The sequence below is a fragment of the Haliaeetus leucocephalus genome, unplaced genomic scaffold, assembly GCF_000737465.1.
Source record: "Haliaeetus leucocephalus isolate CR32 unplaced genomic scaffold, Haliaeetus_leucocephalus-4.0 Scaffold795, whole genome shotgun sequence".
Taxonomy (NCBI): Eukaryota; Metazoa; Chordata; class Aves; order Accipitriformes; family Accipitridae; genus Haliaeetus; species Haliaeetus leucocephalus.
The window spans coordinates 3,196,291-3,214,909 of record NW_010973231.1 but is presented as its reverse complement, the minus strand read 5'-3'; the positions used below and the strand labels follow the sequence as shown (position 1 = coordinate 3,214,909).

General features: G+C 43.7%; 1 protein-coding gene across 1 annotated transcript in view; it reads right to left on the bottom strand.

The window, feature by feature from the left end:
• Positions 1 to 18,619, bottom strand: part of ARHGAP6 (Rho GTPase activating protein 6) — a 338,151-nt gene that overhangs the window by 319,365 nt on the left and 167 nt on the right. Inside the window, exon 1 of the mRNA XM_010581575.1 lies at positions 18,274 to 18,619. This exon is cut by the window's right edge and continues 167 nt beyond it. Within this exon, the coding sequence (XP_010579877.1) occupies positions 18,274 to 18,619 (346 nt within the window). The remainder of the gene's footprint in view (positions 1 to 18,273) is intronic.

The following is an 18,619-nucleotide window of genomic DNA, read 5'->3' as shown; positions in this document are numbered from 1 at the left end:
TGTTTTTTCAAAAAAAAAAAAAAAAAAAAAAAAAAAAAAAAAAAAAAAAAGTGTTTCTGCCTAGAGTTTAAATTTGTGTACTTAAAACCATAGACATAACCTCCTCCCTTTCTGACGATGATGCCTCTGCCTCTTGTCCAGCCACCAGGCTACAGTAACCCACCACAGGGGTAGTACCTCCACAGCCACCACAGCTGTCCAGTAACTGACTGATAAGGTGCACCGTCCCCCCGTCACAACACCGCTCATGGGGATCAAGAAAGAAGATCGTAAGACACCTCTTGGGAAGGGGAATAAAAATGCCCCAGGCAAGGGGCTGTCAGAGAGCCAGCCAGGTTCCAGTTGGGACAGGAGGCAAGTGGGGTGATCAGGTATCAATCACTACAGGGGCAACAGCTGAACTTGGGTTTATGCTTCATCTCCAGGTAATGTCACACGTAAAGGATGTCAAACTCCTTTCACAGTACAAGCATGATCCAATACTCCAGTAAGGTATAGCATGTGCTAATGAAACTAACTTAGATACTGTAGAGATAAAAGTAGACTGATACTTAAATTCATTTACTTTTCATTTATTATTACTGCAGTTTCCCAGTACCTGGCACCCTCTCCTCAAGAGATTATTAGGTTTTATTAGATTTCTTAGCTTAGTCACTGCGGAATCATGGCTGCACTACTTTGGGACCTCAGCAGACCCAGCGCAGCAGCCCTGCACCACGTTGGCTTCCCAGCATAGACCAGAGATCTTTACACCACACTGCACTGTGCATCTAGACATACTCTCCAGGACACAGGGAAAATCTGATACCTGTGGAAAGGGAGGCAGGAAAACAACAAAGGTCAGTATATGCAGTATTCTTCCTATCACCCACCTTCAGCCAGGAGCCAGAAGTTATATTTATACACAAATTGTCAATACACAGCCTTTTCAGTACAAAACCCACCTAGAAATCCTAAACCGACTTCTATCTTCTCAATGGCTCTGGCATTCTCTTTCCTCGCCTCTCCAACGCCGTGCTGCTCTAATTATATTCATCCAGAATGCTCTGCAAAGACTATTTGGCTTTGATGATGTTGCTTTTTTCTATGTAGCCTTCCATTGCATCTCAGCCTGTTATTAAATCAAACATTAAACATATCCCCCCCCTAACTAGTCCCATCCTCTCCATCATCCTCAGCTACTGCCTACATTCATTCCACTGTGTCAGGTCTCTGTTACCCAGTTTTGTGTACTGGGAGCTTCACGCTTTCTCCCCTCATTCTTGAGCAAATTACCCCTAAATATCTGTACTACTAACCTATTATTACCATGACTTAAGACTCTCTAAAACTTAGCAAGGGCAAAACGTTTGTTTGCTGAGGCCACTAAATATCACATAACAGTCTCTGTACAATTCCTGGTGCAACTGTGTCTATCTGTTGTCTCTTCCGTAAAATTTCTGGAAGAAAAAAAAATGTCTTTTGTGTTTATACAACACCTTGTACAGTGATATCCTAACCCACAAATAGGTTACCAAGACACTATGTTAATGTAAAAGTCACCTCTGCAATGCAAGGCGACCCATGGTGCAGGGATGCCCACACGAATCCTCTGGATTCTGTGCAGATTATCATGCTGTCAGATGCCCATTTCTGTCCCTCAACCTCCCACAGTCAGGGAAGAAACAACAGATACTCTTATCACTCAGCTTTACTGTCTCGTCCCTAATTTGGGCATAATCCCCGTTTAAACCAGTTATCTAACAGCTAAATATAATTTCTCTAGGCTGTGTAGTTTCCAGAAATAACTAATGCTGCATCCTCTTCCCCCCATCAGGGAAACACCCAGCAGCACTTGCCAAATCCCACCCAACCCCACTGCCCTACTCAGCAGGGCCATGTGGCACAGAGACCTAGACCTCACAGCAGATGCTTCCCATGCTCCTGCGTGGATTAGCCATCAAATCCACAGGCTCATCTGGAGATCTGATTTTTTGAGCCTTGTCCCTTCCCGGTGCTTCAGTGAGCCACCCCCAGGCAGCTCCTAAGGACCCAGCGATCGCCTGCCCACTGCTTCTGTCTCACTCTTCCAAAGGAAGTCAAAAGATAACTCTAAGAAGCATCTAAACTGTGCATACTGTAAATAAAACATATGTTCTTCCAGAGTGGATGTAGCCCAAATCCATAGCACCAGGGGAGGAAGAAGGAAAGGGCAAAAGCTTTCTTAGTCCCTGCAGTAAAATCTGCAGCTGATCCTTTTCCAAGCTGGGTAAATGAATTTCATCCTCAATGGTCTTGAGCACTGCCTCAACTCTTTTAGTACAAGTATCTCCTAAAAAGCTGGGAAGAACAAAAGCAAACCAGAAACAGAGTATTTCCAGAGTTATCCTAATAAAAAGCATGGGAAAAAAAAAAATCTTCATTTCTTCCAAATTCAGTATGTTACATCCTTTTCTACACATTGATGTTGCGCCAGTTGAGCATAAATCACCAATTCCTCACTCTGAAGTAAAGGCAGAAGCCCTCCAGTTCTCTCCGGAGGCAAGTGACCTCCAACTATTTGATCTCACAACTGCTCACATGCCTCCTTGTTCTGGAAGCTCCTCAGTAAAAGGCAGCTGGAGGAGTTTCGCAGGGACACCTAATGTCATCTCAATCGAGCACGGTGGTCCCTGGTGTGGTGGTCTACGCAACCGTGGAGTTGCTGTGCTGGAATGCCAAGCAATATCCCATTGACTCACCACACTGGGCTTTCAAACACATGTCTGAGGAGCCTCAGCTCTACCCGCTACGAACTTCACTCACCCTGCTTTGCAGTGTCTCATCTCCAGGAAACCACATCTCATAGCTGGGAGACGTTTCCTGACAGAACAAAGAAAGAGATGGACAATAAAACCTTGCCTTACAACAGAGAGATGTACATTACTAAGAAATGGTACATTTTACATGATTTTTCTTTTCTTTGGCATTATACAAAATTTCAATGTACGAGTAACATACAGCTTTTTAGTAACTTGGACTCCAGATGTACTTAGATTGTTGTGAAATGGTTAAACTAACATTTTTCCACGTGGCAATGCTTCATGGAAGAGAAAGACCCAGCCACAAAGAATATCTTCCATGCAAAAAAATAACATAGCAAACATTATTTGCAAGTTTAGGAAGAAAGAAACAATATATGTATTAAATATACATATTTTACAGGCGAAACATTTTGTCACAAAAATTAAATAATTCCCCTGCAGTTCATAATACCAAAAGCACCTCTAGTTTCCTTTTCCCTTATTGTGCTACTAAACTCTTCCCTTTCCTCCCATCAACTACTTGCAGTCTGGCTCTCCTGGGCAACTACCCCTCACAGAAGGTGTGATAACATAGAGATGCAATTCACTATTTCTCTCCTCAGGGGTTCAATTCCAGGCTTCATTAAGGCTTGCAAAGCAAATTAGAACACTTCACCACTGCACAAAATAATCTTCGCTAATAAGACAAACCTCAGCAACTCAACCACTTATCCCAAAATATATATGGCACTTTGAGCGCACAACACAACAGCTACCCCGGTTCCATCTCCCTCTATGTTCAGCGGTCACCAGATCTCTCTTCAGCTATCCCAGTCCTTCCCAAATCTTTCATGCCCTTCCCAGCCGGGCTCCTCAGTCTCTCTGCTTGCAAAGGCTCGGTTATAAAATAACCAAAATAACAAAAAAAATAACCTTTGGACTTGATGGGAGGTCTCATTACGCTCCCCGCATGCTGCTTGTTCTGTGCCCTCGACAGCTCAGCAGCTGCTTCTGCTGCACCATCATTCCCAGTCCTCAAGCCTGGAAAGAGACCCCTTCCCTTGCTCCCCAGGCACTTTATCACTGGCTCCAAGGAACATGCCAAGCAAACTCCCCTTTCCTTTTCTGCTTTCAGCCTCCTCTAGCCTTGGATTTTCTTTCAAGAGGGGTCAGCAAGCAAGCCCCTCTGTAGTTCCCCCTGCTATCTACCTTCTACAGACATCTTCCACACTCTCCTTGGGAACATCCCAACTAATTGCTCCCTTCTAGCTCTGCTTTGATTTACCCCAGATGTTGCCAACCATATTTCTCCTTGCTTCTTGGCTTCCACTCCATCTGTCTGAATTAGATCCAGCAGAAGAAGACCTCCTGCTTTCCTACAAATGCTTTGGTCCTATTTTAATTAAAGCGGCCAGTCACCCTCTAGCACAGCAATATGGTTATCAAATGCCTTTATCTCAACCAAAGGAGCATATTTCAAAAAACTGTAAGGAGGCCAGGAATAAATAATTCACTGCAGGAATCCTTCTTTTCAACTGTAATTCAAGTGACATCTTAAGCCTGCTATCTTCGGCTCCAAAAAAGGTCTATGGCTAAATCTCATGTTGAATGGTAAGTCCAAGTAGCTGGACTTGGTCCAGAAGAAGGGTTTCCAAGAGCTCAAAGCACTTAGGAAAGGTGTCCTGCCACCTGAGACCATAACAAACTGTGTAGCCACCACAACTGCCATAAAGATTTGCTCATCGCTGCTCCCAACGTCTCTTATTTCCAGGGCGCAACAGCTCTTCAACCTGTCAAGCGATGAGCGCTCTCTCTGTTCCCTACCCCTGCCATCAGGATTCGGAAGGCACGGTGTAAAAGCTGGCGTTTGTGGAGCACAGGCAATACAGATCATGCCCCATTATCTCTACCCACTCCTCCTGCAGTGGCACCTCCCTGGCTCGGCTGGGACTGCAGCCTTCAGCAGCCTTTGGGATACAGGAAGGATTTCCTCCAATGAAAGCAAGACAATATCCAGCTTCCAGCCAGTTTGTCAGAGAGATTCCCAAACAACCAAGCCCTCGAACCCAGTATCTAAACACCAGGGAGCTTTGTTTTCAAAAGACTCCCAGAGAGGAAGCTCTGATTGACAAATACAGCACTGCGGCATAGCTCCCCCAGTGTCCCCTCCAGGCCAGCTATCACAAGGACGGAAGAAGTTACCGAAGAACAGCAGATCTTCTCTTTTTAATTCTGGCACTTATGCCAGATCCCGCACTCTACAGCAATCAGAATTTCCATTTACAATCTGAGTGTATAAGCTGGATGCTACTGGATTGAAGAAATAAAGTGCATACATTTGAAATTTAATAACACACTGATACAGCCTAAAGACATGTTACAAAAAAACAAGCAGATAGCCTGTCACAAGCTGAAAACAACAAATGGTAGTAGAAGACAAATGTAATAGAGCAAGTTGTGCTAAAGCACACAGTAATTGCCACAAAACAAGCACAAACAAAATGCAAACAATATTTAGAGAGACAAGTTGAAAATGCTACTAAAAAGAGAAACAGCTCAAGAAGGCATATGGACAAGACAGAAGACCCCTTTCACTGCTAAAAAATGGTATTGAGTTGTGTGGAAGACCTCAACATTACAGACCTCCTCCTCTGGGAAGGAAGAAGAAAGGAAGGAGGCTCTAATTATTATAACAAAAAGTAAGGATATAAAAGATCTAGAACAAGATTTCAAAAACTATCTAAACAATCTAGGAACTTGAGGTTCATCTTCAAAAGCGAGTCAGGGGCTTCAGAAAATCTCATCGCTCGAGACGATGGCGAGAACTATTCAGGGAGCGCAACGCGCCACGGCAGCCAGTAAGGACCATGCACTGCTGGGTCCAACACCCACCTTTCATCTCACCAAACTGCTCTGGAGGTGGGAGCTTCTCTTCCACGGAGCAGCCCCAGGACAGCACCTTGGGCGCAGCTTTTCCAGGAGGAAACCAGGACGTCACACCACGAGTGAGATGGGGCAGGGAGGCCCAAGCTGGAGTCACAGCTCTCCTCTTCCCAGCGGTGGTGGCACTTCAGAGGCAATCCTATTTTCCAGCCCTAATGACGTTTTACTTAGCTACTCACTTCTTACGCTGTTTCGGTCTTCTCCCCTTCCTTACCTCCTTTTGTTTGAACCACGCAGCTGTAATCCACAGTCACCATTTTTCTCTTTTTATTTTCTTCTCCATTCAAGGAGAAGAGCGCTTATTGAGACTGCAAAAGGTTATGATTCCGAGCCATCAAGGCCTTGTTTTACTGTGGGCAAGATCTTTCTGTCAGCCCAATTTCATATTCGATGCTGGAGGCTGCACCTGCTTGACAAAACCTCTGCCAGTAAATGCAGACTTGCCAAAACCATTTCCCAAGAGCAAGGAGAAGAGACACAGGAGATCAGATGTTGACCAATGTATTCCAGAAGCTCAAAAAAGCCCACTACTGCCTTGTAAGTGGCAGCAAATTATGACCTGTGCTCCTTTTAAATAGCAGCGTGGAAGCATTTAGTTCAGGAAGCCAATTTGGTACCAGCTTTTTCCAGGCCCTGTGGCCCCATCTGCCTATTCCAGTTTAGTTTAGCTTTGACTGATCCCAGTTACATAACTGTACCCTTAAGCTCCTAAGTTGTAAGGTCAAGATCAGGTTAAACTGTTGCTGTGTAAGACAATATAGGCAAAGCCTGAACTGTCCTACTGCCACACCTATTTCTCTGTGTATCTGATGCAATTCCCAGCCCAAAGCTCAGCAGGAGATTTCCTTTCCTTCTTGCATACTTCTTCAGTTTTTTTCCTTCTTCTTCCGTTTCTCTCCCAGATTATTTTTACTTTTATAATACACTCAGGAAGATGACAAAATATGGAAGTTAGAAAAGCTGAACTGAGGAATGCTTCTGTGCCATCCTTTTACTACAGGCGTGGAATGGAAGTGTTTTAGGCAGCACATCATATGGGCTGTCATGAGCACACTGAACCACCATGAAAACGGGTCAGGAAAAGATAACGATGTTTTGTCAAATGTTCAATATTTTTAAACCTAAAGTTAAATAACCCACAAAAGCAGATGGAGCTCAACTTCAGAGCAGGTCTGTCCCAACAGCACACTGGCCTGAAGGTAGATACCTTGCAAACCCTGGGCTCCCTAATGCTGGAATATGCAGGCAGGCTTGGTTAAACAAGCTGGCAGGAGGCCTACCTGGCAAGTAGTTACTGAAATTTTCCTGCCAAATCCCTGCTGAAGTTCTGCTAGAGCACTCTCAAGCTGTGTCTGCGAAACACTTGAATTTGGCTGTTTGTTTTGTTTGTTTTTTTTAATTTTACTGACATTTAAAAAAACCACCCTGGCTTTCTTTGCATTTGTGAGACACCAGCAGTGTAGCTGCAGTGTAATGGCAGGCTATGCCTCACAGAGTGGTACCACAGCAACAACTTTGTAGAACGGTGCAATGAAAGAAATCACTTTTCTTATAAGCCTGCTTCCAATGTTGATGCTGGAGAGCACGATACTTTCTGCAGTAACCCAGCAACTTCTGTTCCGTCAAAGGTATGTTGCAGCACAAGGGAAGACAGCAGAGTTTTCATTCTACTGTGGAAAGAAATGATACTCAAAAGTCACAGAATCACAGAAAAAATTAGGTCAGAAGGGACCTTGGAGGTCATCTGGTCCAATCTCCTGCTCAAACCAGGGCCAGCTTCAAAACTTGATTGGGTTCCTTGGAGCCTTGCCCTGTCAAGGGTTGAAAATTTCCAAGGACAGAGATTCCAGAGCCTCTCTGGGCAACCCATTTCAACACTTAACCACTCCTGCTGTGAATGGTTTTTTCTTTAGATCTACTCAAAATTCCTCTTGCTGCAACTTGTGACTGTCATTGTGCAACTCTGACAACACCCAGCTCCATCTTCTCCTTAGTCCCCATGTAGGTAGTAAAAGTCGAATTACAACCCCCCTTATTCTTCTCCAGGCTGAAACAAATCTCAGCCTTTCCTTGTGCATTAAGCCCTCTCATCCTCTAACCGTCTTGATGGCCCTCCACTCCACTCACTCCAGTATGTCAACAGCTCCCTTATACAAAGGAGCCCAGATGTGGACTCGTAAGGGCGAAGACACCTCCCTTGGCCTGCCGGTTACCTTTTTTGCCCATACAACCCATTACACAGCCACCCCGTTCTCCATATTATGCACTTTCCACCACTCACTAACTTATCTAACAGGTTTTCCTCTGATCCATGTGAGGTGGTGTAATTTAGCTGCATTTGGGCTAAAAAACAGGCAGGAGGCTCTGTTACATAGTTCAGTCCAAGAAAGAAAAGTATGCTCAGCTGTCACATTCATCCTGCCCCTGTTGAGGTTTATGAAACAGAAAGGTTCCGTCTGAGCCTCGACAGAGCGTGGAAATGGTATGCGCTCAGACCTCAAGCAAAGAAAAGGATCAGAAGCATTTTGGTCAGCGTGCTAGAGATTTTTAAAATATGCAAATTTATCAATGTAAATCTAACTAATTATTCTATTAAAAAGTTGCTTAAAGCCCTCCATACAGGTTGACTGCCAATTAAATCACATTCCTTTAGTGAATATGGAATTTAAGGCACGTTATCCCAGAAAAAAGTAAAACTTCTAATTGCGTTTATTTAAGTAATTTGGCCGCCTAATTCTCCCAGCTGGCTATGGTTTGGTACCCACTCTCTGGCGCAGCCCACTTTGTGTATCATTTGCGAGTACGCTGTCCCCTTCTAAAGACCTACGAGACATGTCCCTGTGGCAGGCTGCTACAAGGGCTGTCACTAGATGCAGAGACACGAACACATGCTTGAGAAACAGTAGTGAAGCAATGAGCAAAAGGCACACCATATTTTGTCAGCAGGAATGTTATGAAATAGCCACAAGAAAACTCAGCCATATTGTTCTAATTTAGGATAGAGTAGATAGGGTCTTATTTTGGAGCATGAAAATGTAATCTGTTCCAGCCTCTCTTTCCCCACCACCCCTTTCAAATAACAGTCTGCACTGTCATCCACGTTAAATTAACAGCTAAACATTGCTGACTTCCAACCAGGATGTTACAAGGATTTAGCCTTCCTATATACACATCCACTTACAAAAGAAATTGTGGTAATGAGATAGAGATCGAAATATTGCCCAGAATCCTTTTAAAATTGAGGGCAGGGAAAAGAGATGAGGGATTTCTTTATGATTTAAGAAGGATAAATATGAGATATGTATGATCAAAACAACAAAATTTGAGAAGTTAGAGCAGATGTGTTAATCCACGTTCTTAAGCTTCAAATTCTCCCATTTCATTTAAGTGTCAGCTTGTCCCTGAGCTTGACAGCACTGTACAAAGAAACAATTGCATGTCTTCTAAAAACAGAAGATGGTGAGATCTCTTGGACAGTTTGCCCAAAGACTCTATTGTGCTTAAACTCTTAGGGGAATACAATTCAGAAAGGTTTATTCAATAAATTAAAAGAAATACCTCCTACGGGAAGCAAAAGACATAACAGAATGAAAAACATTTCCTGTAGGAGGAATATTTTTAGACTTTTAGAGAGAGAGGCAAATGAAAACCGAACAGAGCACTGCCAACTGGTTTCTCACCACATTACTCTCAGTAGGGTGCAACTCAACTGAAATTACCCTTTAGAGAAAAAAGAAAAAGACAGTGCTCAAAAAACATCTTGCTGTATTACAACAGTGGCAGAAAACAAAGGGATAAAGCAAATAAAACCTGAAAATAGCAATGGAAAATTTGTATTAGTCTTTCTCTTACAAAATCAGTTATAGACATTCAGTGGAGGTACAGACCCATCACTGAAAACCAAATCCAGGAAGCCAGTGCTTTGGAGAAGCATGACTCTGAGGCAGTGCAAAAGTAATCTTAATCACAGTATAAAAAAAATGAATCTTTCATTTGTTAGCAAAGTCTGCATCATACTCTGTACTTTGCTGAAAACCATTTTGTCCATTTATGAGACAAATAATTTATGAGAACAAAAGGACTCATTAACATTTGACTCGGCCAACCCAAATAATAGGCTACAGCTACAGTAAAGCAGCTTTTTTTTAGTATGAACTAAAGGGATGAAAGCAAGAAAAAGGCATATTATCTTCCTTTTTTAATGTTTGCCATGGAGGATAACTGAAGATAAACACAAGGACAACTAGAAATGGATAAAAGGCAAGCCCAACCTGAAAAGGTCCGAGTACATGGAACAGGAACTCATAAATGAACGGAGGGGGAAAGAGAAAAGCAAGATCTACCCAAAGTCCTAGCAGGTTCTCAGCAGCCACAGGGAGAGTTTCTGCACGGGACTGAGTGCTCATGTGCATCCTCATTAAGTGCAATGCTCAAAAATCTTTTTGACCTTACACTGTCAAAGAATCCTCACGGATAAATATCGTAAATCAGAAGGTCTTGTCTTTGAGAGGCTACAGAAGAGAGAGAGTAGGAAGATCCGGAAAAGACAGTTCTGGTTTCACAACTTGGGAGGCTGACGCAAGCTGTTCCCATAGCCAGGATCGTGAGGATGATGACCCAGGGATGAGAGCTTTAGGGTGGGAAACTGATGTTTGTTTTTACAGGCCAGAGACAGCACCTAACCTACTTCGCTCCAAAAACACAAACATGTGGTACCCAACATCTGGTTCCAGTACGACAATGTGGCGACCATCAAGCACTGGAAGCTCATCAAATCCTTCAAAAACACTCTTAACTCTCCTGGGGATTTAGTAACTCCTTGCTGACACCCGGAGTGGAACAGGCGTGTAACTTGAAATAGCCAGTCTGTACACATCTAAGAAAAGCTGAAACTCAACCAGAAAGCCTGCGCGTACATTTCCATTGATATGTATTATTGCTACAGGATAAGAATAGGTAAAAAATAATAGAAATTATTTTGAACAAACACAGCTTAAACATCTGCACAACAGATAGGAAAGTTTTAAAGAGAGGTAGGTGAAGTAAGTAAAATTCCTACGACTGAATGATACCTAAAGGCTTTGATTCCTACTGGATACTCTGTTTTGACTAGTAGTATTCACCTGCCAAAAGTAAAGCACACACTTGAGTACTCTTGTCAGACTGAAGTCTGAGAGCTCAATACCTTGCAAAATTGGACGATGAGTTGTAACGTCAAATTCCAATGAAGTCTAAATCTTGCCCTTACTTTCTCACTGTCCCCCTTTCAGCTTCCATAAGCTGAATGGAATATTTGGCCACTTCTCCCACCATCCAGACGCCTGGTTCAGTTAAAAACTAGTGTAACCCAGGATGTACAAAAGCTATGTTTTAAGACATCAGCTTAATTCCAGTGACCCTTACATTCTCAAATACTATCCCACATAGCCAGAAAACCAAATACAAGCAGCGTTATATCATGTTTAATGAGACTAAGATAGTATTGCCATTATAACCCTCATTTTCATTACCTTTTTACGTTAAGATTTCAACTCTGACACAATCTAGTTACTACTATACCATCATAAGTATTCAGCCCTACTTGCTCAGAACTCCCTCCTGGTTTCCATTATGGTATCTACATCCAGAAGGAAAAAAATCCCGCAAAACATGCTTAATACCTATATGCTTACACAGCTACAACACCACAGAAGAGTGAAAAGACTCCTGAAAAGTTCTCCACCTGCAAATTGTCACAGCTGCAGCTCCTGTCAGAAAAGAGAGTCTGCAAAGCTAAATGTGCCACAGCTCCATCCTGAAGTCAAGACAGCGGTCTGGGTCACTGGTATTTTAGAGGCTGCTCAAAATTACTTTTCGGTCTCATTTCTATTATTTTCACAAGTTCCTTTCCCATTACTTAAGCAATGCACACTCGGGGACAATTCTGTCTGTCTTAGCTGTCAACTCGCATATTTTCACCAAATGTCTTCAGACGTAATTTAGCTGGGAATGGGAAGACTGCATTTGCCAAATTCAGAAATGTTGGAGATATTTAGTTATTTTTAATGGCATTCCTCTTCATACGACACCCACAAGATTTCTGCCCACCAAATTTTGCAATTACAGAACTCTTACAGCACTGAACAGGACAGACTTAGGTTGAAACTAATCTGTGTGTCTAGTGGTTTAGGGTGTCTTACAGAAGAAAATGAAGCAGGGCAGTTCAGTGGTAAATAACAGCACACAAAGTTTTTTACTTTCAAAAACAAAAACCTTCCAATACACAGTTCTCGCACATCTCATTAAAAAGCCCCCCTCAAAGAGAAAAATGCAAGTTACCAATTTTGGGGATGGGGCAGTGTCCAGTTTTTTAAATGTTTGGAGGAAGACCAGAAAAACAAAGTGACAAAAAAGCCGTTTAAACATGCTAGACCCCCTTTTTGCTTCATGGACAATTAATCAGGGCTCTACGCAGGAGTATGTTCAAACCTCTCTTCCGTCCCTATAGAAAAATGTCTGGGTTAGGTATCAAGACACTTAAGGATAAGTGTAACGGACACTGAGCTCACCCTTCAGCTACATATCACTCTTCAGAGATCATTATGGCAAAAAGATCAACTAGGGCTGACAGCAATTTAATGCATTCCCTGTGATTCCTACCCAAAGACGGACAAATTTTCCATCTGGTGGGGAAACAATTCTAGAGCATCTCATCATAACAAGCCACACAATAAACACAGGCAAATGCAGGAGCAATGAAGTCAAAAACATGAGGCTAACAGCTCAGCGAAGATAAAGCCTGTAAGACTATGGCAACTGGAGAGCAATAAATATGACATTGTCCAATGAGATTAAATGTTGAGGGGGTATTCCATTAAAATATTTGCATGTATAGTGTTAAATTAGTTTATTGGGGAGTACTGACCTTTAGTCGATGGGAAATATTGCAGCCTTCAGCCCTATCCCCACTTCCAAGCGCAGCAGCTTTGCTTTTACACCTGGAAAGCTTCAGCTTAACCCCTGGTTTGACAAACACGCTGTCACATCAGCACCACTTGAAGTGCAATGCCTAGTGAAAACTGGGGAAAGGATGTCTTCGCTTACGTATCTCATGCTAGATCTTTTGAAAGTGATGCAGTACATATATTTCTATTTAATGTTTTCTTCTTGCATCCTAACGAACAGGAGAAAACTGCATTCTTTCCCTCTTTTCTGTAGATAACCTACAATTTTCAGAATATATATCAATCTTTGCTTACCAGTTGAATAGGGGAAGGAAAAATAAAGAAAAGCTCTCCCTCCTCTAAATTTACAACAAACAGGTTCTGCTCCTGCAAACGTGATAATGTGATCAGTCCTTTCTCTCTCCAAAACAGCTTGTCCTGCTAACCTCAAAGAAAAATACTCATTTAAGCACCCAAAGATATATATCCATATGGGAATGTGACCTCTTTGTTTGCCCAATTTTTAAGAATTTTGCTTTACCCTTTATCTTTGAAAGTACTTTTCATCTATGTCCTTCCATCAGCATAGTTTTGAAACAAGCGCTGGCTGTAAGAAAGCAGAAAGAAGTAAGCTAGCCATTCACAGCAACTTGGAAAAATGGAGTTAAAATTAATTTGCAAAAGCCAGTGATGCTCGGGGGGGGGGGGGGAACGACTTTGGCAAGCAAGGAGATACAGAAGGAGGGAATCCGAGACGGCCTTCCCAATGGATTTAAACTCTTAAAGTATCAAGCAAGTGAATTTATGGAAGCTGACCTCCCAAGGTCCACATCAGTTGAAAATGGTGTTGTGAGCGTTCACTACTTACGACTGCCATGCCCTAAATTATCACTCCATATGACTCAAACAGAAGTTATAAAATAATTTAGCTAAACTCATGTTGTTCTGATATGGCAGATGAGCATCTCGAACATCCTTGCAGCTAGCCACAGCTTGGCTGGCTGGCAGCTCAGGAGACACCAGGACGACTGCTGGCTTCTCCCCCAAAACCTGGTGAGGAACCAGGGCGACCTTCCCTCCCGCACCATGGGAAACCCCTCAGCCCATTGTGCTCAACAGAAGGCCTCCCTGGGCAAGCCAGCTGGTCGATCGCAGGCTGCACCAGGAGGAGGATGAAGTGAGGAAGGACTGAGCCGACCGCCCACAGCAACCCGACAGCGCTGAGGAGCAACTTGCAAACTCAGGATGGTGCCTCCTGCTTCCCGGCGGCCAGGCACACAAGCAGGAAGGCTACAGACGTTGTGCCACCATTGCTTTAAAAACAGCTCTCCCCCCCAAAAAACATATTAGTTTGAGATGTTAATGTTTAATGAGTCACTAACACATGGAGTAGGATAGCAGAATACTCAGGCCATATAAGTTTAAGTGTGTAGATTTGGTTTATCATAACAAAGAGATTACTCAGATACGTTCACATGATTTGCCGTATTTGTTATACACATGCTGTGGCTTTCCGTTGCCGTCTTCAGGACAGAAAAATAAGCAAAGGAATTAACACAACTTCAGACTTCACACAAATCCATTCATTTTGAGCTATTTTGGACTTTTCATGTGGCAAACAAATTCCAGTCAGTCACCGTAAAACACTTGCATCCTTAACTTGTACAGGACTACTCACATACTTAAGCATAAATGTAGGACTAAACTTTGGCAGAATCAAGGCATTAAGGTATCTCTACATATTTTTACCACCTTTGTCCATAATATTTAATTTACTTAGAGAGTCACTTAACCTTACGAAGCACTTAATGAAAGCATAGTAGTCATAACAGACTTAATTTTGTAAGTGAAAGTGAATTTTCTTTAAGGAAGACGGCTTAAAGAGACAGCTGAGATCTGACAGGAATTGAGGATGAATTCTTGTTTCCCTAGTTAAAACCCCCCCTTGGCTTTGCCCTGCTGAAACCGCTGGAAATGTTGTCACTGATTTCCACAGACCCAGAAACAGGTTTTTTATTTAAGCAGCCTCTACATGAGCTGATAATAGACAGGGAAGGAACGCTTGTCAGCGAAGTAAAGCTCTACTAAAAATAATCTTTACGGTTGTAAAATATTCTTGTGCATAAAATTACATGTTGATAAAGCAGAGCCACATCACCCGGGAGTGAAACACCTCTGTCACATGATGCTTCACATCTAAAAATCTGTGGATCCAAGAATATAGGCCTAACATCTTTCTTTGCGTAAAGCCTTTAGGTGCGACCTGCTGCTGAAACTGGAAATTCCCTGCGCACTCTGGCATACCACTAAAAATCATTTCTGAATGGCCATGTGAACCATGCAGCAACTTTTCCCTCCCTAGGCCAGTAGACAGGGCTGCAGTAGAAAATGCTGAAGTCAAAGAACTACAGTAAAAAAAAAAAAAAACAGGTAAAACAAACAATCCATCCTTCTCCTGGCCTCATATTAAAGCTGTTACAGACATTTTGGCCTCATATACAGAAATCGCAGATCAGCTGGTAAGGGAGCATGCGGTGCAGGCTTTAAAATCTGAATACGGCTGGGTCAGGTACTCCCACCCCTGCAGCCCCGAAGCTGCGGGCTGCCCCGGCGCAGGATTCGCACAGCTCGCACGCCAGCGCGTGCTGCAAACCGCATCTTCACCGCATCCCTCTGGACATCACTGCAGAGATGCGGCTTGGGACAGGTGAAGGAGGTCCTGCTCAGAAGTTGTTATTTTAGGAGGTTCTGAAGAGAATACCTCCATGGCATTTTTATTTCTCTTTACAGCTTTAGAGATTAAGATAGGGGGAAGAAAATAATTCCCACCTGTATCTCCTGAAGTATTATTTTTAGCACATAACCCTGTTGCTTGCACAGTGGCTTTAGAGAAGGATTTTCCAAAAAGTGCAGTTGTATTGAAGGTGTTGGAATGAAAGTAAAGAAAACAGGTTGTGCAATGAACAGTTCTTCTATTCCCTGGCTAATAGGGTAGGAATTTTTAAGTACTCAACCCAAAACCTTCCATGCTCATTTTCAGCTTGCAGTCATCTATTTAGTTGTCTTTTACAGCTGAGAAAAATCATCGTCATGATGTATTTCATTTTCTAAGTTGAAAAAAACAGAACTACAGATTTCCTACTGAGAATGCAATAATTTGGATAATGGGTCCTTTTAAAGTTACACTGTTATAAACAGTTATTTCCTTTTCACCCAATAAAATGTGAGGTTTTTCACCTCCTCTAGCACACTCAACTTTGTCACAGCTAGGGTGAAGCCCCAGAGACAGAGAATCCTTCACTGAACAAGTGAACAAATACTAAAAACTGAACAAGTACTTTTTCAATAAAGACTAAATAGGAAGCAAACAACTAAATCCTTTATGAACAATGGTATTTTAAGATAAAACCAAACAGGAAGACCATTAGAAGGCATGCCTGCAATAAGAGGGGGAATACAATCAAAATTATGTATGTGCAGTTTCTTTTAAAATATAGATTAAAATCATTTATACGTGTCATTGCTGATAGTTATAACTAAGTTAATATTTGTAGAACACCTTGAAAACAGAAACTCTGAAACCAGCCGGTATCAGGTTATATGGCAAGTGACATTTGGTGCCACAAATTCACAGTGACAATGTTGACTCGCCGCAGGAGCCCGGCTTCAGGTGCAGCATCGCAGCCCCACCACCGTGACGGCTGGGACGGCAACCGCGACGACACTCGCGCCCAACTGAGGCCTCGTGGAGAGGGGTGGCCCAGTCACCTCCCCAGCCCGGACACAGGGACCTGGCACAGAGACACGGCTACTCGCTTGTTCTGACAGCACTGGGCTCAGACCTTCCCAAAGCTGTTCTCTTACAACAGAACCACATGTTAGGGTTTGGGTTTTTTTCTACTGTAAACATGATTTTTTTTTTTATTTTTAAACTACACTCACACATATGTCTCAGTTACTGTAAAAATCAGGCCTCACTGATAGGAAAGATGGCTCCAAAATACAAGACCACACTTTGTTAGTGTAAACACCCATTTCTTAAACATATGAATGATACTCACCCAGGTTCAAATGCCAAATGAACAACAATTTGTCAGAGAAAGCGCTGTAGCATCACACGAAACTGCACTGAATCAAATTTAACTATAAATTACATCACTATACTGCAATCATGTTATCAGTAATATAATGCACTCTCCTCCCCAAAAAAAGGTTCAGCTACTTAAAAATACACGGCAAATTAGGAAAAAAAAAAAATCATACTTTTGAATTTGCAGTCTGAAGATGTGCTGTGCTACACGGTTTGATGACGTACAGACCTGAAAAAAATGCTGCAAGTGTCCGACACCTTTGCGTGGATTCAGTGAAAACAGGGAGACCCGCTTACATTTGCGGATCAGAGACCATGCTCTGAGTCTTGGAAACCCTGCACAGGAAATCTTAAATATCTTCTGCTTTTTTGATGTTCCTTATCAAATCACGAGTGGATAAGCAGACAACTTAATTAGTGCGAGCATCTAAAGGTCATTACCCACTGTCTGTCTCCCTGGAGTTTTTAAGTCACGGACACTGCAACTCCCACAAAGTTCTCTGAAACAACTAATTAAGTATCTTAAAATTCAAGCATCAAGATGAAATATTGGTACGAGTACCTTCTGATCACAAGACTTAATAATAATCCACTTTCGAAAACCGCTAAAAACCTTTGCCACCTCTTTCAACATTAGCCAGCATCGTGCCTGAAGTCACCACCCAAGCGCTGACGCTCCATCCCAACTGGCAGATGTTGGCAACTTTTATCCCCCAAGCTAACAGGGAGGATGCGGGGGCTCGTTCGGGGCGAGAGGCAGCCGCTGCCCTTAAAAACTACTTTTGTAGTCGTGGTGCCTAGTTCAGCTTTGGATCCCAGATCGCTGCGTAAGGTAACGCTTTTTCAAGGACTTCTGCATCCCACTGAAACAACAGGGCTGTTTTGTTGATAGATCCAGTTAGTATTGGCTATTTATAATAAATACATTTGAAATGGAAATGGAAATAAAAGGAAAAGGCTGCCTTCCGACCCCAACGCAAAAGCTCCAGGAGGCACGACTGAACAGTTAAGCGGGAAACCTCACTGCCACGAACAGGATGGAGAACGTCTGCAAACAAAAAATTTCTTCTACTTCTTCTTCTTCTGCTACAAAGGGCTGTGCCTAACCCGCTCGCCCAGCAATCGCTATCAAGAAACAACGCCACATTCTTTGAATACATTCGTCCACACGGTACGGTATCTGCAGCCCAACGTCGACGACATCCAAGTTAAACGAATAAATATTTGCACTGCAAAGTTGGATTTCTCTTGGAATACGATCCCTCCTCATGTGGTTTTCACACATGTGCGTTGTCAAATAAATCACCGCTCGCCGGGTGCGCGCATTAAAAACCATCCGCCCATCTTGTTCGAACCCCTCGCGGACTCCGGTTTACGAGGTGCGAAACCGGGAGGGGAAGGGTTTTACAACGCCCGCCACGACGAGAGACGGAGCCCGTCGAGGCGACGTCGAACGCCGCGCGTGTCCCCCGCGCCCACCGCGGACTCCCCGGCCCCCCCGCGGACTCCCCGGCCCCCCCGCGGACACGCGTGGGGCCGCCCGCTCCGGCTTTACCTCAGATTTCCACACGACGTAGGCGGCGGGGCGAGGCCCGGGCGGCGAGGGCTGCCCCTTCCTCTGCTGCAGCCAGCGGCGGGGCGAGGAGAAGATGCTGCTGTTGGCGGGAGCGGCGGGACCGCTCAACGCCGAGGCCGAGGGGGTGCGCGCCAGGAAAGGCAGCTCCCACCCGGGGCTCCGCTTCCCGCGGGGGCTCTCCTCGTCGAAGAGGGCGCTGCCCGGCGGAGACCGCTCCAGCGGGGTGCTGGGGGTGGAGAAAGAAGCGCCGGGGGAAGGCGGCGGGGCTCCCCGAGGAGCGCGGCGTTCCCCCGGGGGGCTGCCGGTGGTCCGCGCCCGCGGCGCC